General features: G+C 33.1%; 2 protein-coding genes across 2 annotated transcripts in view; one reads left to right on the top strand and one right to left on the bottom strand.

The window, feature by feature from the left end:
- LOC111429454 (bestrophin 2) overlaps positions 1 to 24,975 on the bottom strand; it is a 60,587-nt gene that overhangs the window by 13,015 nt on the left and 22,597 nt on the right. Inside the window, exon 4 of the mRNA XM_023065363.2 lies at positions 21,269 to 21,398. Within this exon, the coding sequence (XP_022921131.2) occupies positions 21,269 to 21,398 (130 nt within the window). The remainder of the gene's footprint in view (positions 1 to 21,268; positions 21,399 to 24,975) is intronic.
- LOC139430961 (uncharacterized) lies at positions 9,463 to 12,119 on the top strand. The gene is made up of 2 exons (XM_071198499.1): positions 9,463 to 9,553; positions 9,834 to 12,119. The coding sequence occupies exon 2, from the start codon at positions 9,834 to 9,836 to the stop codon at positions 11,901 to 11,903; it is 2,070 nt and encodes a 689-aa protein (XP_071054600.1). The 5' UTR covers positions 9,463 to 9,553; the 3' UTR covers positions 11,904 to 12,119.

Genomic DNA, 24,975 nt, shown 5'->3' on the forward strand with positions numbered 1-24,975 from the left:
CCGATATAATTAGATCAGTGTTATACATCAAGTATTTCATCGTAACTAGGTCAAGCGATCGGTCATTATTGCACAATTAAAGATCGATCGAAGATAAAAAATATTTTTCGAAAGGTTTGCGTCTAGATCTACTGTTAAACTCTATGAGGTGATTCGATGTCGGTTTTACGTGCGCTTCGGAGGTTGACAACCTCTTGAAGCGCGCACCATTGATGAAAGTAACTCGCGTCATTTTCCATTGAATACATTAAACGAACATGTAAAAGTGCCCGAGACGACTCGTACGTGCTATAATGTACGGTATCCTGTGCTTATTTTTTATTCAGAACGAGAGCCACCTTAGCAACATGTAGCCTATGGTCTACAAGAAGGTGATGGTTCGGGTATAAATTAAAACCATTAATTAAAATGCCAATAAATCCCCTTTTTAATTCTTCTGTAATAATTTTTTTTGAAAGAATAAAAATTATTTTAAAACATTAAAGCATTTACGCGATTTAGGCAGGCACATGTGTGTTAAAAATAAATATGCTCCATTCCCATTTTCTAATTACCAAAATTACAGGTCTGACTGAACTTTCAACTAAATACGTCATCAGAAGTGACACTATGTGAACACCTATCGAGTATTCTTTATATAAAATTGAACTTTAAACAAATGTTAAATAATAATCTATTGTATACGGCTTTAAACAAAACTCAAATATAAAATTATTATTAAATTGCGATACCGTTAGTGGCTATTTAGCTAACCACACACGCTTATTGATTCCCGTGGAAAAAATGCGAATTTCGAAGGAAAGTATGCATAATAATGCGATTTTAGAAATCCGCCTTAATACAATCTTAAAAATGTTATTGACACGTAGTACCCCATTGTGCGGCAAATTAAAGACAAAAACTTCGTATGCAATATAAAAAACGAGAATATGCTGACCTTGTTAAAATTTTAAAACAATTCGATGTTGAAGTAAAGCAAAGATCAATAAAGTTAAAAATTCAGTCTAAATGTTGATATTTTCAGAAATAATTAAAAAAATATGCGTCTTAACAATGGTATTTGTTGATGATTTTATATTATATTCTTCATTTGAAAACTTAAAAAAAACTAATTCTAATTTTAACGGGGTAAATTCTCTAAATTTATTTACCATATTTGAAAAAAAATATAACATGATTTTTTCGGAGTAAAAGGTATTTATTGTATAGTACAGCTCCGTGTAAAACAATATACCATTTCCATATTTACAGTATAATATATTTTAAATTAAGTAAAATTTTTGAGATAATTTAACTTAATTTCTTTTTTAATACATATATGTTTAAAATATGAACAATAAAAATATAAATCCAAAAAAAAACGAAAAATAAATTAACATTACAGATATTTAGACAAAACCTTAGATCCCGAACCATAAATGTACGTAGAGGCATTATTAATAAAAGAAAAAATTAATAATAATACAGCATTAAACCAATTTATCTGTAGATTTAACTGAGTTAAAAAATATGTCACAAATCATCCCTTTTTTATATCTTCTTCTTCTTTTTCTATTTCTTGTGATGAACATCACTAGCTATCTTTCCATCTTTTTGGAGGTTGTTTTTAGATACTAGCCTGCAATCTCTGGCAATTCTTGTATTTATTTATTTATTTATTAATACAGCTAACAGGCAACAAAGGACTAAATACAAGCTGCAAACAGCATACTTAAATATAAACAAAACAATTTGTGCTGTGGTTAAGAAGAAAAAAAATAACATAAACTCAAAGAACTCACGCTCATGTGTATAAAGCCGAACAATAAAAATAAAAAAATATAAACATAATAAAAATAAAATTCACCGTGGCCCCGGGTGACCTCGCATCTCAAATGTACAGTTTAGAAGATTTCTCCGTAATTCACGAATAGTTATTCCAAATATATCCATACCGACAACACTGTCAGCAAGTCATGACTCCACGCATCGGCGAATAAAAGTGATAATTCGTCGCAGACACCCTCAAAGCAAATATTAACACACTTCGGTGGCTATATTTCGGAACGTTTATATTTATAATTGATAATAAATATGGTGCATCTATTCTGGAGTGAATTGTTATGCAAAAAAATAATTCAGTGTACTTTGTTCGTCTCTCACCAAAAGAAGACAGTCCAAATTCAATAAGTAAGCGTCGAAAGGAAATTGCGAAAGTGTAAATACCATGTTTTTTAAAATAAAGGTATTTCAAAAACTTTTTCAGTACTAGCTCAATTGCATCACAATGTATCCTGTAGTACGGAGACCACACTACGCTAGCGTACTCCAAATGTGGTCCCACATACGCGTTAAACAATTTTATTAATGATGTTGTCGTTTTGAATTGAAATAAATTGCGCAATATGTAACCTAACATTCGATTGCCCTGCTTCACACAATGCAAAATATGATCCCTGAATGTCAATTGAGCACCAATAATGACTCCCAAATCTTTAAAAGACGTTTTTTTCTCCAATGAAGAATTTTTAATATTATAAAGGAATTCAACTGGACTTCTGGTTCTGGTGAAAGACACATAAAAGCATTTATTTATATTCAACTTCAATAAGTTATTATTCGCCCACACGGTCACCGAATTAATGTCTTCCTGCAACAGAAGGCAATCCCTAACGCAGGAGACAGGGCGGAAAACTTTAAAATCGTCCGCAAATACCAAACATTTGCTATGACGAATACATTCCGGCAAATCATTGATAAAAATTAGGAACAACAATGGTCCCAAATTAGAGCCCTGGGGTACCCCAGAAGTGGCAGTATATATGCGTGACTTATAATTATTAAACACCACATGCTGTTCTCGCATACACAAATATGAGGACATGACCCCAAGCAAGTGATTCGACAATCCCAACCTTTCCAACTTCCTGATCAATGTATCATGATGAACCGTGTCGAACGCCTTCGCAAAATCCATATAAACGACTTCCAATTGCTGTCCTGAGTTCATTGCCTCAGCCGCATCATGCGTCAAAGAAACCAAATTGATTACCGTAGAGCGGTGCGGGACGAATCCATGCTGTGATATGCTTAAACACGGTTTAAAATGATGCCAGAGATGTTTATATACAGGGTGTATCTAAATTCTTTAGGCAATTTTAAGGGTACTTTAATATATAAACCATGGGTGACTTCGGGTCCCCTATGGAGCTACACCCCTCCAAAAATGGCGGAAAATTTTGGTTTAATTTATTTTTCTCGAGAACTATAAACACCAGGAAAATGAAATTTGGGGAATATGTTTAACTCATAACAGGGCACGTTTTGACCCTATTTGTACTTTCAAGCTACCCTTCTAAACTACTAAATGTAACCACCCCCTCTACATTTTTGCTAACATTCTTTTTATGCAGATGATAAGTACATTAGAAAAATTTTACATAGGTAAATGAAACTATCCTAAAACTTTTTTGTCTCTCTAAAATTTTTCCAAAAACGACTAATTTTTGAGAAAAAAAAAATAATAAAGTAAACACTGCCCGTTAAACAACGGGGTTGTCGATCAAAAGTTGGAATGAATTTTTAATGAAAAAATCTTAGTAGGCTTTGCAATCTTCACAGAAATATTTTTGACGTTTAAATGTGAGTGTTTTTCTTACTTATTAGTAAATTAGTAGTTTCTAGTTTAGAAGGGTAGGTTGAAAGTACAAATAGGGTCAAAACGTGCCCTATTATGAGTTAAACATATACCCCAAATTTCATTCATGCAGTCATTCAGATACACCTGTATATGCAGGTATTCCATCCGTACCTGTGGCTCGTTTTGGCGCTAGTGATCGAATGCTATCTAGCACATCGTCAACTGTGATTTTCCTGATATAAAAATTACCAACCGAACTCTCCTGAAATTTATCTATAATATACGATGAAGGAGCACTCGTATACACGGACCCGAAATGAGAAGCTAAGGCGTTTGCCACATCATCACCATCCTCCAATACCAAACGGTTATACTTCATAGTATTGGGTAATACGGATTGATTTTTATTTGATTTTACAAACGATAACATCATTTTGAATACTGTTTTCTATATTTAGAACATAGTCTTTATAAGCTTGGGTTATATCCAATTTAATTTTAGATCTTAAAAGTGTATACATTTGTTAAATATATGCATTAGTCGTATTCTTCAACTGTTTTCGAAGCCTATGTTTCCTTTTAATTTTTTGTATAATATCTGATGAAACCAGGGTGGATATGAATATTTTTAGAATGTATTTTTGGAACAAAGCTATTTAAAACATTATAAAGTTTATCATAAAATATTTCTACAGCAATATTAACATTCAATTTCCTCTAATTCCCACTCAAGATTTTGCAATGCTGTATACAGGGTGAGACAGAAAGAATGGGAAATCCGAAAACCGGAGATACTAGACAGCAAAATGTGATGATTTAACGTAACATCTCTTATACAAATGTCAGTGGTTTTCGAGGCATAGGGTGTTGAAAGTTAAATTCTTATTTCGAAATTTCCTGATAATTTTGAAGGTTTTTGTACTATTAACATAAAATTTGGTAGTTTTATGTTTTCGAGCATGAGAAATACGAATTTTAAACTTGTTTTGTTATTGCTCATAGAGAGCGCTAGATACACATAATCATAAGTTTTTTTGGCTCGACAGCTACGACCAATAAGAGCTGCAAATGACAAAGAGCATTCAATTTTACATAAAAAAAGGTACTCTTATTGAAATTGTCTAAGTCTATCGGTTTTCGAATTATTTACTTTTAAATGTTTAAATATATTTTTTCTTCTAAAATATTTACTTTTTAACATAAGCAAAGTTGGGTTATTTTTCCGCTTATGTTTCGACAATTGCTTGTTAATTGTCAACATTGATCTAATTTCCGTGTGCAATAATCATTTTTACCAACAATAAAGTTATTACCAATTTGAAAATGCCACGACATAATGAGTTTTTAATAGTGAGAAATCCAGATTTAAGTCCACTGGATTTTTGAAAATGGTCACAATATTCTATTCTTATTAATTAATTGTTATTGTTATCGATTATTATCGTTACTAATTGCTATAGTTACTGTGTGTTATTGATTTTAAATGTTAACCTTAAAATTACTTTGAAACAATTAAAAGCAGATAACTTGGAAACCAGTAGACTTAGACAATGTAAGCAAGAGTACCTTTTTTGTGCAGAATTGAAACCTCCTTCAGATTTCTGGTTCTAATTCACCATACCTCAACTGACAAAATAGTCATGACTTGATATCTCAAACGCATAGTGTGTATCTAGCGCCCTCTACGAGTAATCACAAAACAAATATCAAATTCGTATTTGTAATGCTCGAAAACATCTAACTACCAAATTTTATGTTAATAGTACAAAAACCTTCAAAATTATCAAGAAATTTCGAAATAAAAATTTGACTTTCAACACCCTGTGTATTAAAAACCACCGACATTTGTATAAGACATGTTAGGTTAAATCGTCATATTTTGGTGTCTAGTGTCTCCGGTATTCGGATTTCCCATTCGTTCTGACTCACCCTGTATATGTCATAAAAATTCGCTCTCCTGTAATTATATTGTACTCCCCCAAAATGACCTCGCCCCCGCTGCAGGGAGACTCATACTCGAATTTGTAAAGTAAAGATGGATGATGCATATCCTCACTAAACAAAGAAGTGTCACATCGCTCCACATACAAAGTCCGATTCGACAACACCAAATCCAATATTCGCAGATTCACATTGCTTACAGCGTTGTACTGAGTAAGCTCATGCAAATCCGGAAATTCATTATGTTCAATAATTACCTCATTAGATACACTATTTAGATTGAAGTCACCCAACACCAACACCCCACACTGAGCCCCGATGACCCAACAAATTTCGTCTCAAATTGTTCGTTAAATAATTTTTTCCGTCGACCGTGTATTTATAAGATTTATAAATGTATACAAAATCATTCATTAATGACACCTATTAATAAACGATTTTCTATTAATAAACGATTTTAAGAAAGTCCGACCGAACTAAATAGTAGTCAATTTAATAAATATTCTCCAATGAAATTTGTAATACCGACCCAACCGACCACTATATCTATTCGGTAAGACTACAAAAATAAATTATAACACATTAAAAGTGAGGTTATTTTGCCAGTGACAGAATTGGGAGATTTTTCAACGATGGATTTTCTCTATTTTGTTGAAAAGACGGTCAACGGAAAAATATTGTAACTAACTCGTATATTAAAATGCGATTAATTATCTCGATAATTAATCGCCTTCATTAATAGACTTGTTGGTTAAATAACTAATAATCATTAAGTGTAGTTCGCGGAGGGAAATACACACAACAAATGTACATAGTAATGTTATCCAGCCAAACCCTCACCCAAATATCTTCATTTAATGTTTCCAACTCATACAATCTTTGAGACTTATACTTATTATTTATCGCCAAAATAACACCGCCCCCCTCTTTCAGACGTAAACACACGATCCCTACGATAAACAGTATAATCATCAACAAACAGTTCCCCACTGTGAATAGAATCATAAAGCCAAGTCTCTGTAAGTCCGACAACATCATATTCATCAATAACCGACAACAAACTCAGTTTAAAGTTATTACATTTAGTAGCAAGTCCTCTAACGTTTTGATAATAGGTATATAATTAAACAGTTCACATAATTATTAATGAACGTCATTGCGGTTTACATTGGTAATATTGAACACTTTACTGCCGTCAGTCTTACGCATTGACCTTACATTTTAGTAATCTATTAAATGTCTTTAATGTAGCTATACTTTACATCATTTGCGTCATGTTTGTTTCAAAAACTAATTCCACAACATACATCACGTTCGAAATGTTCTTGCGCACAAAATTAAAACAGAGATATTTCTAGAATTTGTTATTATTTTTATTTGATTTTCTTACAGGAAAATGGTAGAGAACGGTATTTTGTATTATTAGACTCATTGTGTACTTTATCAAAAATTGACAGACATTTAAAAATAATAAGAAAATTAACACGATGAGGTTTGTATTAGTAAGCTAAAAGATGATTTATTTTCTTTCAGTGTTTTAACACAAAAGATAAAACATCTTGAACTCGACTATGGGTAATATTTATAGGGTACACGTATCCAGCTTGTGATGCGTTCGAATGCAACAAATCATTCATCATTCTGTTTCATTTGGTTCCAACTTTTTTCTTTTCTGGAGCTTTTTTTTCCTTTTTTGGGATAGCTGTATTGCTTTAAAAGATAGCAAAATGTTGTCCATGGTTAATTTTTAACTACTTGTCTTAAATTTTTTGAAGGCGTTTTCACGTTATCGTCCGTTTTGGAACCAGGTTCAATTCTTGTAGCTGTGTTAGTACCTCATCCAGTGTTGATAGCATTCCCGAGAAATCTTGACAATAGAAGATTACTTCTTTGTCATTGAGAATCGGTCCGAATTAATTAACTCTAGCATTTAGGTTGTTTATTAATCTTGATATTGCTCGTAAATCATGTATGATTAGGTCAACGGCAATACGAGATCTCGTAAGTTTATTATTTTTACTTCTTTAAGTATCATCCAGCAGAGGATTCCGCATCTTAAGCATTGAGTTAAAAAACATTTTAAGTGTCGCTTATGTTTTATGTTTTCATTAATATTGCTGTAGTAAATATTTTTCAATGTTATATGCTCGTTGAAGATTCATTTAATTCTCTTGTTTAAAATAAATACAGTAGAACCCTGATTATCCGTGTGCGGATTATGCAGGCTGCGGATTATCCGTGCCATAAAATTTTCATTAATTTTTTTTATTTTTAATCAATCGCCGGAAACTGGAAACTCTATTATACACGTCGCGTAGGCTACAAATTTCGACAGCACCAAGACTCAGTTGTTGCGTATTTCGGGTGGTATTAGTTTAAATTGCGTCGTATCAACGCGGTAAACGAAATGTTTTAACAATAGAACAAACACTAGAGATTTCAAACAAAAATGAAAAGGGTGAGAGTGTCGTATCATTATCACGAATCTATGAAGTCGGAAAACTAACAGTACGAGATATCATGAAAAACAAAGTAAGACTTCAAAATTTTATATCTCAGTCTGACTCTTTTAAAAACATACCTGCAGGAAAATCAATGAAAGGCTCATCTTTTCAACAACTTGATGAGAAGCGCTTTCCAAGTGGTTTCTTCAAAAAAGGTCGGAAGCAGAAATTTTTTTACTAATATGTGTAAATTAATGAACCATTCAATATGCATCAAGTGGTTGGTTGCATCGATTTAAAAAACATCACGGGATTCGTGAACTTGCTATTCTAGGCGAAAAGCTCAGATGGAGAAGCGATGGTAGAGTTTTCTTATGAGCTTGAGAACATAATTAAGAAACATAATCTACAACCCGCACAAATTTATAACGCCGACTAAACTGGGCTATACTGACGGGTAATGCCTACTAAAACGTTGGCTGCAAGTAATGAAGCAAGTGCACCAGGATATAAAAAAAGTAAAGACCGTTTAACAGTGATGTGTTGTGCCAACGCGTCTGGCGGCCATAAACTGAAACTGGTTGTGATAGGAAAGTCAAAAAATCCACGTGCTTTTAAAAATATGAATACACACACTCTTCCAGTTCATCATTCCAACCAACCAGTTGCTTGGATAACTTGTGACATCGTCCAAGACAGGTTTCATAAGAAGTTTATTCCAGTCGTATTTGAAGAAGGAAAAGTTGCCCTTCTTCTTCTGGACAATGCTCGTTCTCATCCTAATGAAGCAATTCTAAGGTCTGCCGATGGAAATTTCTTTGTTCTTTTCTTTACACCTAATGTTACATCAATTGCACAACCAATAGATCAGGGTATCATTGAGACAATGAAACGCATTTACCGGAAAGCTGAATAAGATTCATGATGAATTTGTTGGATGAAGTTGACGTGATGACGTTTTGGAAATCGTTGACGTTCAAAGATGCTATTTTCACAGTGGCAAATGCATGTAGTTGAGGGAAGGGTACGACTATTAAAAAAGCTTTTTACAATATAATGACACTGGAGGAAGATGAGAGCATTATCTTAGCATCTGGCGAGGAAGAAACAACTAAGCAACAACCTTATTCATCCGAAAATGCGAGTGGAGACGATGGAATTGATAACATAGTATTAGTCAAGCGACTAACAAACCGGGAGGCTGAAGAAGCTGCGAATGTTCTACTAGACTATTTTGAGCAGCAAGAATCTTCGGACCTTGTTGATATTTTAAACCTACGCAAAATGTGCCAGATAATTTAAAAAAATAGAAAATATGCAACTCAAATCAAAATGACAGACTTTTTTGAAAGAATAACTTAGGGGAAGGGGGGGCTATTTCGTTCGCGGGGCACTTTCGGACACTAGCTATATATAGCCTATAGATAGTGCTAGAGAATTCAGCTTTGAGTGCGTAATGCGCACACTTACGGACACTCGGCTCGCGGAGTGAAGAGGCAGTGCGAGCGTCGCCGGCATCGGGGCAAGCCGCAACGTGTTTTTCGTCACCGTAAGTATTTTTTTCTTGTTAACTTAAACTCATTTAACTCTCGTGATAACGTCACAGATGTTTTGGTTATTTGTCATAATCACTGAAAATGTATTGGTTTTATGTGTTTTTCATTAGTTTTACCATCTTCTCAATGGTTTTTTTTCTAGGTTATAAAATGTTACTTTTATGTTGGTTGGGGTACGTTCGTTCACTAATACGTGGGGCACATTCGTACTGTACGAATGTACCCCTTACGAAATCTTAATCTAATTAGCAAGCTTATCATAATTCTTTTCAGATGGTGCGCAACTACAAACGGAAGAATACCAGAAGCGGTATAGTGGATGAAGAGGCTATGACATCAGCAATTAAGGAGGTCCTAAATAAAAACCTATCTACTAGAAAGTCTGCAAATAAATATGGTATAAAGCCATCAACCCTTGAAACTCGTATTAATAAAATTCGTAAAGCCAAATCTGGAGAACCTACTACATCTAATCGATTGTTTAACTCAAAGTATACTGCCAATCAAGTTTTTACCAAAGAAGAAGAAGATATGCTAAATGAGTATATCATAATCAGTTCCAAGAGGCACTACGGTTTAACACTGGAACAAATTAGGAAACTTTCCTACCAATTTGCAAAATTGAATAACTTTCGATACCCGCCCAGCTGGGATGAAAACAAAATGGCCGGTAAAGATTGGTTGGCCTGCTATCGTAAACGAAACGCCAATTTAAGTTTACGAAAACCCGAGAATACTAGTGCAGCTAGGTCATTTGGATTTAATAAGTCAGCTGTTGGCGAATTTTTTGAGAACCTGGAACAAGTCTTACAGAAGCACAAATTTACTGGAGATCGTATTTACAATTTTGACGAGTCTGGTATTTCCACAGTATTAAATACGCCCAGAGTTTTAGCTGAAAAAACTCAAAAACAAGTGGGTCAACTCGTGTCCGCTGAAAGAGGGGAGCTAGTTACCTTTGGGGGCTTTATTTGCGCAAACGGAAATACTATCCCACCTTTATTTGTGTTTCCAAGGGTGCATTACAAGGACCATTTCATTGATGGTGCACCAGAAGGAAGTTTGGGAGTGGCTACGAAGAGCGGTTGGATTAACTCAGTCATTTTTTTAGATGTCCTGAAACATATGCAGAGACATACGGTGTGCTCAAAAGAAAACCCAATTTTACTTCTGTGTGACAATCACGAAAGCCACGTGACCATTGATGCAATAAATTATGCACGTGAGAATGGAATTATTTATCTGTCATTCCCTCCACATACCACGCACCGTCTCCAACCGTTGGATGTTGGAGTCTTTGGCCCATTCAAATCAAAGCTGAAAACTGCATTCAACGACTGGCATGTGTCTCATCCAGGGAAATCTCTTAACATCTACAGCATTCCAAAACTGGCTAAATTAGCCTATTTTCAGTCTTTCAATGGTAAGAATATTACTGCTGCTTTCGAGAAGACCGGTATATGGCCATTCAACAAACTTGTTTTCAGCGACGAAGATTTTGCTCCAGTGCAAGTGTACCACAACGACTCTGCGCCAGAACCATCTGTGACTAATGCCGAAGCAACCAATGATGAAGCTGCGCCTCAAGAGGCTCCGCAAACTTCACCACCTGCATCTCCTGTGTTGCCTGTAGTTTGTTCATCGTCCAGTTACGCAATGGCTTCACCATCGACATCTTTAGGAATAGTAACTCCAGAGATGATCCGACCCTATCCTAAAATACATAAAACTACGTCTGCAACAGCTAAGAAAAGAAAAATTGGCAAATCAAGAATATATACCGACACACCTGAAAAAAATAGACTTGAAGACATTGCACGAGCAAAAGAAACGAAGAAAATTGAGAAAGAACGAAAAAATAGAGTGAAGGAGGTGAAACGTGCGCTGAAATTAGTATCGACCGAAGTTGATAAGTCAAAAAAACAAAAGAAGGATTTAGAGTCTGAGAGTGAGACTAACACTGATATGAGCTTGAGAGAAAGTTCTGCTTCTCCGGTTGAAGACATCTGTGAAGAATTAGAAACAGAAACACCTGTTTTGATTCACAACATTAAGAAAGGGAGTTTTGTTGTAGTGAAATTTGATAAAAAGAAGTCAGTTTTACATTACGTTGGAGAAATCGTTGAAAAATATAGTCCATCAGAATATAAAATCTCATTTTTAAGAAAAAAGCAGGGAAAGGCCGGTTCTTGGAATTTTGTGTATCCAAATACGAAAGATGAAGGATCTGTTCTTATTTCAGATATCATTCTTATACTGCCAAAATCCAAAACTGCTGCCACAGCGAGGACGGCCCGTATTTTTAACTTTGGAAAAGATTTTTCGCCATACAATATCCAATAGTTGCGTAATGTTTAAGTTTGATTTCTTCTTTTTTAATAATTTGTTGCTTACATAATAAGGAGATGGCTTTTTTTTTTCGTTAGACGGAGGGTCGTTAGGTTTTTGTTTTCATAAAAAGTTTAACTAGATTATATCATATGATATAAATTATTGTAATAAAAGTGTTCTTATTATTTAGAATGCGAATGTGTGCCTAAGCTTTGTTTTTAGATTTTAAGTTTTCTATTTGATTTTGAGGCTGATTACTGTAATGTCGTTATTAATTCATCTCATAAAGTCTGAATTGAGAGATAAGTATATTAACAAATAAATATAATATGTCAAATATGACTATGACTGTTTACTAAGAGTGCATTTTTAGTAAATAAATTATTATTTTCGGTGATTTTTGTGTTTATTTTTTACTGTGTACCAATGTTTCCCACTGCGAATGAATGTGCCCCACCATATGTACGAATGTACCCCACGCGTGGGGTACATTCGCACAATTTCCATGTTTTGGTAAATCGCTTATAAGTCTGAAGTGCTACATCATACTTAAAACGTAACTATCGAATTTTTAAGCCAAATACACTACCTATCCATTCATATCTGTGTCAATTTAAAAAAATAACTCATTTCATTTTTATGTCCCAATAAGTAAAACGTGTACGAAGTAGCCCCACCTTCCCCTACGTAGAATTCATAAATATGTACTAAGTTATCTTAGTTAAGTTCTTAATTCGTTATTATGCAAAAAATAAAAATTTTTGGATTATCCGTGTTATTTAATCGGGGTTTTACTGTACTACCTTCCTTCTGTTGTCCTATAAGAATGCGAATTGTTTCACTAAATTTGTTTAAAAACTTGGAATACATTCATCCACCAAATTCATAGTCTATATTAATCTATAAACTTATTATCTTCTGGTGCCATGATATTTAGTTGCTTACTTCTTGATAGAGCATCTGCATTATTATTTAGCTTTGCCTTTTTTTTAATATTTCAATTATCTATTCCTCTAATCTCCATCTCATAAGTTGGGAATAGGGCTCCTTAAGTTACTAAAAAAGTGCATGAATCATTTGTGATCGGGTATAATGATAAATTACTTCCCGTAAGAGTATAGCCTAAATCATTTAATAGGATACTCTAGAGTCAGTAGCTATTCTTCCACAGTCAACTTTTGTCCGGAAGACAGAAAACAAGCCGGTCTCTTCCCACTTCCTCCATTTAGCGCTGCCCTTAGAGCCACATCCGTTGTAATGATGAATTCTCTTTCGAAATTAGAATATTGCAAGATTAGATCATATACCAATAATCGTTTACACTTTTCAAATGTCTCTTTGTATTCTTCTGTTATCTTAATGTTTATATTAACAATTTTTTAGAAATCTCCTGCTGTTTCCTAAAAGATATCTCTGAATAAACTCGTTTTTCTTATGGTTTATCTCCCTTTCTTTAAGAAATTATAATTTACAATCCAACAATGTCCATTAATTTTCCAGAATGTCGCCGACGCATTTTAGTGTTAACACAAACGGAATATTTTTAAATTGAAAATGGTGAATAAATGAATTCTCCTGTTCCATTTTTACTTGGGGATAGTCAGTTGTTAGGTCCAATTACGTAAAATTCAAATGATAATTTTATTGAAGGTGAAAATGATTACATGTTGTATGATGTTGTACGTTCGGACGGCAATTATAATAATACTCATTATTTTACACGTCCGGGTTTTTAATATGTTGTCAATTCGCAAATCATACAATATGTACGCAATCCGTGCGTTTAATGAACCTTCAGTGCAACGATATTTAACTCAAAGGATGAACCGATGAAAACACCTGATGTTACAATTCATAGTTACACTATCAACATTTAATATTAATTTATTTTAGTACTACACATTGATTTAATGTAATGTTTCAAAAGTTTCCCTGTTAGATTGCTTAGAAGCTCCGGTTTACAATAGTAACCGAAACCCATTTAACCTAATATAGTTAGTATAGATACACTAGTTTGTTCGTTGCATTGTAACTTATTGCTCATATTATGTTAAAGGATTTTAGTTATGTAAGTAATTTGTGAACAACTAATAATAAGTATAAAACTTGTAATTGTGTATAACTTTCCCACAATATTTATATGATACTACAAAGCTAACAACATTTCAGGATAAATTTCCACGGTCGCTTATGCAATTTCACCGAACTGAATTTCACTGACTGTTATACTTCTTGTAATTATAAAAACATGTTAAGATACATACAACATATTAATCGTTTAGCTCTATTTCAATTGCAAATTTCTATACGAAATTTCGTTATCGGAACTAATTCTTCTTCTTGTCGATCTTGAGGTATGTGTTTACAAACACAATAGTCGAATTTTAACCAAATGTTACAATGTTTTCTCTTCGTATATGCAAAAAAGTTATATAAGCAAACAATCTCTTAAATCGTATATGCGAGAAAAATACATAGATATTATCCATGAGAAATTCAATATTCTAACTATTACCATGTTGATTGAAATATTTCAAATATTTTTTCGAATACACGTCATGATTTTACTTGTACTATTTGTGGATATAACTAGAATAGTCCTGTTTGGGTTGAAATTTTCAAACATTAATCCAATGCCACACAATTGCTATTACACGTTCACCAATCCGTAACAGTCTTCTAAGGTTCCATACCCATTCAATAAATATCTTCTTACTTAAAATTGCTTCATTAATGTGCAATTCAAATATGCATATAGTGGATCCAGATCGCCATTTCGGAAATACTTTTTAACGCGTTTACAATTTATAATTTGTTCGTTCTTCATCACATGGATATTTTCAATATTAAAATTAAACAATTTGTACTTACAAAATAAAAGGGCGCCATTTACCTTAACTAATATTACACACAATCATTATTAATACAGCAAAAGCATTTCATTTGATTACAAAGTAGTAAACACCACCCAATTTCTGTTATAATCCATTAACCTTTGCTCCAGAGGTGAAATATCTTGTTGTTATCTTGGACAAAGGACTAACTTGGAAATCACACATTAGTTGCAAAACCAAAAAAGCAACAAAGTACTGACCTAGTGCCGAAGTGCTATTGGAAATACTTGGAGACTAAATCCAAAAGTTACAATGTGGATCTACACTTCATTGATAAGACCCATGGTAGCTCACGGAGCCATAGTTGCTGCATCAATTGCAACGACTGGCCTGCCTGCTACTCGCAGGCGCCATAAGATCTACACCATGATAAAGTGGTGAAAAGGACACATCAGAATTAAACGACATGATCATGCGGACAAGTGGGTGAAACGGGCGGCTCACAAGTCACCGATCAGCATCAAAGCTGATAAACTCCATCTCGCATCGAGTTTTTTGCGATAGATGGGATGAGACAGCAGTAGGTGTCTTTACAAAGAAAACTCTGCTCTACCCTGACCGGAAAAGATCTACTCAGTTTCTAGGAAAATAAAAAAGTGACTTGAGGCTTCTTACCCACTTTCTGACCGGACATTACAGGTTACATAAGCACTTGTTCTGCAGAAGCTAGCGAATTCATTCCTCTGTAGAGGGTGTGAAATGGAAAACGAGACGGTAAGTCATATTGTTTGTGACTGTCCCAACCTCGCGTACTTAACGGAATTCACTTTTGGAGTACCATGGCTCCAAATTTCGGATATAAAGAACATACCTTTCTGTTCTATATTAACCTTCATGAAAAGATTGGTCTGGTTTTCTGACCCTTGAATAAACAGTAATTGTGGGGATGTACAAAGGGCCCGCCGGGGACTAAGTGTTATACATACTGAACATACTAAGTAGTGTTATATTATGCAAACGTCAACAATGCATTGATGATTGAGCTGTGAATTTACCGCTAAAATTTTCTCTAAAAAATTATATACAGGATGTTTCACTTAAAACTCCCTGACTAAGTATCTCTAGAATGGGTTGAGATAATTTTATTTTGTAGTGTTGTTGTTAGAGAATGTAAATGACTATAAAGGCCACATAAAGCGCCACGCTGCAGTCAACAGAAACTTTCCCTTCAGCACCACCTCTTTTATTAGGTGCATGTGATAGACCATCGAAAACTGTGCAACTTTCCTTATTAACAGGATTGAAAAACTATTGATTTGAAAAACTTAGTAGTTTCGAAGATATGCTTATAAAATTGAGTTATGTATTATTTTTTAATTTTTTTATTATTTTATGCAGTAATTTTGTGTACCTATGTTAAAATGAACGACTAAAAATATAATTTGAAATGGTTCTTACTAAAATGGTTCATACTAATGAAGATATATTAAATATGACTTTAATTTATAGTGAATGTTGCCGAAATTCTTCGGTATCTGTACAATTTGCATACTACGATATCCCGGTAGAAGAATTCCAGATCGAAAAACATTCACAAATTAACCCATAAATCTTATCAATTAGGTGGACAAATAAATAATCAAACAACTTTTGGGGTCAATGTTTGCTGTGAAATAATCTATGGACCTTTGGTAGGACCTTTTTTATACCACGATATGTTAATAAGTCACCGTTACCTGGAGTTTCTGTAGAGCAATTGTCTTAAAAAGAACGATATGGTGGTATCAAGAAGATGGTGCAACTCCACATAACACACAGATAGTGACTCAGTACCTAGACCGCAGCTTTCCAAAAAGATAGATTGGTACAAATGATCCTGTAAGATGGCCTCCAAGATCCCCCGACTTAACGCCGTTTGACTATTATTCTTAATAATACTTTAGAACTGAAGTCATTTACGTACTCTAACAATAATTTCTTACATAACTAAAATATCTCAACCCAGTCAAGAGATACTTGGCCTGGGAGTTTTAAGTAAAACATCATTCAAATACCTTAAAATTATTCACAACCCAACCAGATATAAACATACTCCAAATTCGTTATGATATCTAAAAGCGAATGAAATAATTCCGAGAAAAATGGGTGAATTTAACATTCTTCGAATAAAAAGATTGACTCATTAGATTGAAATTAGCTCTAAAATGATTACAAACAGCCTTGTATTTTGGGCATTATACAGGGTGTGTCAAATGTCTAGAATATAGCCAATAACTTAGCAATTTGTGGTTTTAAAGAAAAATGTTTCAAATAAAAGATTTTTTTATTAATTGTGTCGCATTTTTTGGCGATATTTACTTATTTACATTGTTTTTTGTTTCGATGCTATGGCAACCAACATTGTTATTGCACATGTTTTTTTGCATATTTTGATAGAGGATAAATCCCTCTACGTGATGAACATATCATGTGATGAATCATATAGTTGTATAAGAAAAAAATCGGGAAAAATTGCGTTCTCTGAAAATATTAAATCGGCAAATTACAATCAAAATAGGCGCCGATATAACGCCGTTGGCAGCTTTAAATGTCAAAAATTGACAATTTAATCAATTTCTTAACCATATGATTTGATATGTTCATCGCATAAAAGGATTTATCTATAACTATTGAATTATCTATTCGTTATACAATTGATTTTTGACGAGTAATAACACGCATTACTCATGACTGACAAAGTGTTGAATAATGAAGTCATTATTACACAGTTCTGACACGGCCTACTAATCAAAAAATAAAATATTTGCAGAAATGACAGCTTTCTTATATTGAGGTTATGTCTGAAATATCTATCAAGTTTTTTTTTTTTTCCTTTTTTGGATTTTTTTTTTCAAAATTAAATAGTTGTAGATAAAGTATAGTATTCAACTTGCGTATAATGGATGTTACCCACTCAGATTACAACGGGTAACAGCCGCCATTATACGCTTGTTGAATAATATACTATTACCTTCTATGAAAGTATGCAAAAAAAAAACATGTGTATCCCATTTAAAATAACAATGTTGACTGCCATAGCAACGATACAAAAAACAACAAGCAAATATCGCCAAACAATGCGCCACGATTAATAAAGAAACTTGTATTTAAAAAATTTTTTTTTAAATCCACAAATGGCGAAATTATTGGCTATATTCCAGACATTTGACACCCTGTACAAAAAAATTGTCGACAATTTTCGAAAAATTAATCAAAACTTACACAACTGAGTTAATCTGCGTAATAGATACAAATATTTGCCGTTTTAAAAGGTGGATTCCTTTCTGAATATATATAATCTATATTTCATTGTTTATGCGCCCACTCAAAGCTTGCTAAACAAAGTATGTATGTAGCTTCAACAAAGTAATAAAAAACAAAGGAGAGATGTTTAACAAGACGACATCGGGAATCATCTTTTCCCAATAACATTTTTAATGATTTTCGATATTATTATAAGATACATAAAGTATTTAAGTAACTTATAAATTCAAGGTATTAATATTTTTACAAAACAAGAATTCCGATGTCTTTCGAAAACTTGTATTGGTTTTTATTACCTATTTTGTTTATTCAGACGGATCTTGACCTAGTACTAACAAGTTGTAAATGAATAAATCGTACGCCAACACGAATTTCTATTCCCCGAAATCAAAAAAAGGAAAATTATTGAGACGTTTTTGGACTAATAATGTTTAAAAAACACGTTTCTAACGTACGAGGTCATTCAAACCCGACGCTTCGCCTAATTTATAGGAAACTGGTTGACTTTTGAGAAAAAAATTTTACCACATTAATTAGATGTACAACCGCCTCATACAACAAAATTTCGCTAACGACGCTTGTCATCGCAGCACCTAAGAAATTATTTTTTCTTGAAACGGTTTTTCAGAACTTGAAACCTGAAAACTTTCTGATTAAACTTTTTAAGTGTTCCATGACTTACCCAAGTATCTCTGGGAACACCACACAAATATTCGATTTCTATTCCATTATTATATTGAGTTTTAGCCATATGAAACCAAATGTTATGCACAATATGATCCAAAAATAATATTATGCATAATGTTTTCCTCCATTGATTTTACTTTTTAAGTTATACTGGACTTTAATAACAAAACTGTTATATTGACAATTTTTAATTTGTTACTAAAGAACAGCATAGGGTCAGCGCTAACAACGTGTTTTTCCCGATGTCTGGACTACGTAACGGGTTTCGTGCTAGGAGTCAACTCAAAGCGCTCGAACCTACTGAGCGAAGAGAAATCCATATTACAAGGCGACGAAAAATCGACTGGTTATGGATGCGTGGAAACTGTAAACGCTATGTTTGAAGTGTAATTGCTGTAATGTGTAAGGACGAATTATAGCGAATCATATGCGGGAACGTATATTACGTAAACAAGATAACAAGCAAAAAAATTATTGTATAATTATTGCATGTTTGGACCAGAGTAGGGCGTGATAGAATGGTGAGAAGCAGATTGTGAGGAAAAAATTATGGGAAGATTATGAGGAAAGGGGAATTTCAAGTTTTTGGAAGCAAGCAAACGTTATACGACTATCGAAGACTAATGGATTGTGTAGAATAGGTAGGAAAACTATCCCCATGACAACAAATATGTATATATCATCTTAAAGCTTTAGAATTTTGTTGTAAAAAGTGACAAATTGTAACTATAGAATAACCGTTACAGATCAAACAATCTCTTTGGAATTTTTTTCTAATTGAATCCAAACTTTTGAGATAATGTCTGACAGTAACGACCAAATTATAAACTCAGGAAGTTTAGGAACGAAGCAGTAAAGCATCAAGTGGAGAAAGACATCAGTGATAAGTGTACGTTTGATTGAGGAAAAAGCCAATGACACAGAAGATCAAATAAATACACTTACCAAAGCGGCAATGTATACACGGCAATGTATCAAACTACATCAAAGATGATGGAAGGAACCACAAATCATGGATGCTGGAGGAAATCTTGAAGCTCATGGAACAATGAAGGAAGCAAAACACTACATCAGCATGGAAAATGCATAAAGAAAGACGTACAAAGAAAACTTCGTGAAGCCAAACGAATGAGTTAGGTGAGAAATGCCATGAAATCAAGGTTTTGCAAGACAAATTTGATGTGTTCAATATGCGTAAGAAGGCGAGAGAGATTACGGAAGTTTAAGAACTGCGGAAAAACTTGTAAATGATGGAGAAACCTTAGAGGATACCAACATACGAATCCTACTGAATAGAGAGCATTGGAACAATATTCGATATGCTTACGATATTTTTACAAAAACTTATGGACAAAGTAAGTGACATCAGCAGCCAATACGGCTTAGAGATTAACCTTTATAAGACTAAGCTAATGGTAATTAGTAAGGAGACATTTGGAAGGTATGATTTAATAGTTAACACATCAATAGAGAGGGAGGGACTCACCGTTTGCATACCTGGGGACCGTGATTAATGAGGGTTGGAACCATTCTCAGGAGATAAGGTGCAGAATAGAAAAAGCAAGAGCTGCCCTCAATCATCTGATTAGACATCTGTCTAAACTGGTCAAAAATCACGACCTCGGCATTGATATCAAAATCAGACTCCTAAGATGCTATATATTCTCGGTGCTTTTCTATGGAGTGGAGTCATGCACATGAACCGAGTCAACACAAAGAAGAAAACTTTCCAAACTTTCGCAATGGAACTCTATAGAAGAGTACTGTGGATCTCATAGGGGGATAGAGTAACTAACAGGACAGTGATGGAGCAAATGGAGAAGGATTTAGAAGTCTTAAACACCATCAAGAGAAGAAAACTGGAATATATAGAATTACATATCAGTAATCAACAACGACAATAACTATTAACACGTTGATTGCCATGAGAAGCGTAACTTGATGCACGGCAAAATTTCCACAACAGCCATGACAAGCACCAGTTGATTCACATGCCTATTTAATTTTAAAATTGTTCCGGCCAGAATGGATAGACTTTTAGTGACTATTGCGGCAGTCAACGTGTTAAAAAATGATTATTATTTTTTGAAATCTCTACTTCACAGTAACCTACGATAGAATTATCCACTTAACCTATTCTAAAACACAAATAGAGATATCGAAGAAAGTGTTTTATATTTATAATTATTAAGAATTTGTAAAAGTTTTAATTTTGAAGACAGAAGTTTCTAGAAAATATAATTTCTTGGGCGTCGCGACAACAAGTATCGTTTGTGATAATTTTTTTATTCCAAAAGGCTACCAGTGTTCTATAAAACAGATGGGATGTCGAGTATAAATAACCATGTGAGTAAGCGCAAGATATTTGCTTTGAAAATACAGCACAACGAAATATTTACATATTTTTGTAATAAATTATTATAACACATTTTTCTAAAATTGCCCGAACGAATGATATATTGAAATTATAGCGCAATAAATATTTATGATAAGATAGATATGTTTTATTGTAACGACAAAAGGTGATATTTAAAATATGCAATTTCCACTTACCAGAATCTACCACGTGTTGCCAGCTTGGAAATCGTTTTTTCACTCTTAATGAAACCCTTTGAAGTGTAATCACATAGGCTAAAACCGCATATCGAACGATATTTCGCCTCATGAGTCTTTGTTTTTCATCCTAAAGATTAAACAAACTTATTAACACTTTATATTAAAAATTCAATATTGAATTTAATACGTGAAATTTAACTTCCGCATTTCCAAGGTTAATTAATGATTACTGCGTTAATTAATAATTTTCAATTTTTGCATTAATGATTATATAACGACTCACCTACACAATACAAGGGAAAAATAATCAACCTTGCCAACATAATTAACGGGAATATCTATAAACGTTAATATTTTCCAAGAAGACTAACTCAAATCATGAGGTACTTAAATTTTAATGTTTACATTAAAAAAAATGCTATAATAGTAATGCGACTTATAGTTCTCATAAATTAGAAAAGTAAAAATTACGTAATATACAAAATATTGAAAATTAGACAATACAAGAGCTATAATGATAAGAAGATTTGACCATTCTAGTTATTGTCACACTGTCATGTCAGATGACATGATTAATACGAAACTAACCTACTGAAAAAAATTAGTATCATAATAGTATCTTTTATTCTCTTATACAAAACCGCAACCGTACTTAAAAACAAATCAACTTAAAAAATTACGTTTGAGATTGCAAACGTAATTTACAAATAGATTTATGTACATATTTGTTTCTAGTTAATCTTTTTCGATGTCGGTGTCAAAACATTTCATTAATATGAGTCGAATTTTATATTCTACGACAGAATTACGCAACGTACCTACTTGTTTAAAAATCTTGCGTTGGTAATTACAATATTCGCATTGTTTCGTTGGTGGCTTATCAAATTCGTACGTGTTGTAGGATTTGGGTTACACTACGTCCGTTGTATTAGGTTACATCATCATTGATATACGCAAAAAGAAAACAAAATCATTTCTAAACACAACAATTGCAAACCTCATCTGGTATGCGCCAAGAACGACAATCGAAATGATTTGTGTAGATAGTTCCCTTTCCACTGGTTAACGTGACTCCTCGGAGGTGAAATCCCTATTTTCTATAAGGTTAACAGTGATTTCGGTAAGGATAATTCCTCTGACTCGTATATACTTATATATAGAGTCCGAACACTTGCGAAACTAACGACCATTATAGCGAATGTGAAAGGTTTTGCTTTCTCTGATTCTACATTTTGTACAAAAACCGTTTTAGCGTTTAGATATTTTAATAATTTAAAATGAAATCGTGTTGCAAAATGTAATTAAATTAGGTTATAACATTACTTCTATACTATAGAGGTGACCAAAAAATTACTTATACAGGTGATTCAAAAAACGACTGACAGACTTCTAGAGTAGGTAATACATGAAAAATTAAGATGAATAGTCTTAATATACATGGACACGCAAATGCTTCCTTAACGAGATGTAGGGCGTCTAAGTTTCTTTAAAATTAAACATTATCTGCAATAAAAAACCCTTTGTTAAAAATGTTTCTTACGCCACTGCTAATTTTGTCAAACGGACATTATTTCCGTGTAAAGTGATCTTATCTATTAATTGGTTTCTTAAAAAACTTTGATAAAAGCAACGATTTCTAAGTAATTCAACTAATTTTGTCAGAATGAAATAATGTAAACAATAAAAAAACAAATTTATTTTGTAAAAACGTAATCGTAATAATTGGAAGTAATCCAAAAAATCAGAGAAGTTGCTGGAATTGTTCATTATTCTTTCAAAAATCGTGCGCACAGCCAGTGGTACTTCATCTAACAAGGTATTCAAATCATGCATTAAAAAATTAAGGTAAGACTGGCCATTTAGTCTACTTGGTAGCCTAATAGGATCAATGAGCGTGTCGCCAATAATGCCATGAACGTTAATTGAAGACTCATGCTGAAAATTTATTATTCGAATGGCGTGAGGATTTCCGTCGCTCCATAAATGATTATTGTGGAAGTTAATTATTCCTTGTCTCGTAAACGAGGCTTCATCTGTGAATGATATTAGTGCAAACATTGGAATTCTCTGCAAGTGTGCCAAGCAGCCATCGTGACCATTCTAGTCTTGATGGGTAATCTTGCGGTAATAAATGTTGAACACGTTGAAAGTGATAAGAATGCAATTGTTGTTCGTGAAGTGTTCTCCATTCAGATGATTGTGAGATGTACAAATTTTGAGAAATTTGTCGGGTACTTAACATATTATTATTTTCAATTGCTCTCAGAACCATTTGCTCTGAGATTTCGGACTTTTAGCATAACGCCGTCGTCCAGAATTAATTTTGGTTGGTTTTAATTTACCTATTTCTTTTAATTTTCTATCGATATTATTAAACATTTGCCGCTTTTGTGTTCTTCGTGCACGAAATATTTCCCTGTACCGTCTAACTGTATCACGTCAAAAGAAATTCGCAAGTATAGATAAATAACATAACATAGATGCATATCTGTGATGTCATGAAATAAATATTCGTAATTCTTACTGTTATCGATAATAGCGAACTAGCAGAAGTAATTACAAAATAACCGTAAAAATGACAAAAAGAAGTTTATAAGCTAGTGTACTGAATTCACTTGCACTCTTGTTATTGACACTGTATGTCTAATGTTATTTTGAATAGCAGAAGCCTACGATGAGAAACTAAAATGAACAAATTTTCTACAAACGTGTTTTTCTTAAAAACTGTTGCTTTAATCAAAGAGTAAATTGTATCTTGTAAGAGACCAATTTGATAGATAATTGATAAATTGATCAGTTTAAAAAAAATACTGCTCGTTTGAGAAAATTAGCAGTGACGTAGAAAATATTTTTAAAAAAGGGTTTTTTATTGCATATAATGTTTAATTTTAAAGAAACTTTGATGCTCTATATCTCGTTAAGGAGAGATTTGTGAGCCCACTGAAAATTAAGACAATTCATCTTAATTTTTTATGTATTACCTGCTCTAAAAGTCTGTCAGTGGTTTTTTGAATCACCTGTATATTCGATAGTTGACATATTTTTTTTTATACGAAAAGTAAAAACATCATTTCCATATTTAACGTATGCAGGAATTTAAATATAAATAATAAAAGTAATATAAAAAATACGAAAAAAAAAACAAATTAAAGAGCAAATGCCAAGAACATAAGAAAGTATTAAATATCAAACACAACAATTGGAACAAAACTAAATTACAATAAATGCCTGAACAGCAGTTGTCCCACAATCGAAATCGTTGACGTAATGATAGCCTTGTGAAATGTAATAAAATTGGATTTCGGCGTATAGTATACCACACAGAACGAATATTAAAACCTTTAAAGATAAAACATTGCGTTTTATAAATCTTATTAATTCAGGATAATCTTACAATAATACATATACAAATCTTCACATATATTGTTTATTTAAATATCGCTCTTAGCATCATTATTTCCAAAAACAAATTTCGTGCATACAAATAGCGAGAAAATATTAAGATCATGTACTTTTTATCATGCAAATAATAAAATATACCAAACGATTCGCAAAAAATTTTTTGTTTCAACATCATCTTCGTTTAAAATCCATTAACAAAGAATTTCTGGAACTTGTGGTTCACATTTCCACCAGCTTCATTTAGATCAAAGTAGTGACTAGGCCATGTCTTATTCATTGCAGGATCTCCCAAGAAAATCCAG

This window comes from Onthophagus taurus, chromosome 1 (assembly GCF_036711975.1).
Source record: "Onthophagus taurus isolate NC chromosome 1, IU_Otau_3.0, whole genome shotgun sequence".
Lineage (NCBI taxonomy): Eukaryota > Metazoa > Arthropoda > Insecta > Coleoptera > Scarabaeidae > Onthophagus > Onthophagus taurus.

Excerpts from the sequence above, each read along its gene's own strand:
- LOC139430961 (XM_071198499.1), top strand. The coding sequence starts at position 9,834 with ATGGTGCGCAACTACAAACGGAAGAATACCAGAAGCGGTATAGTGGAT.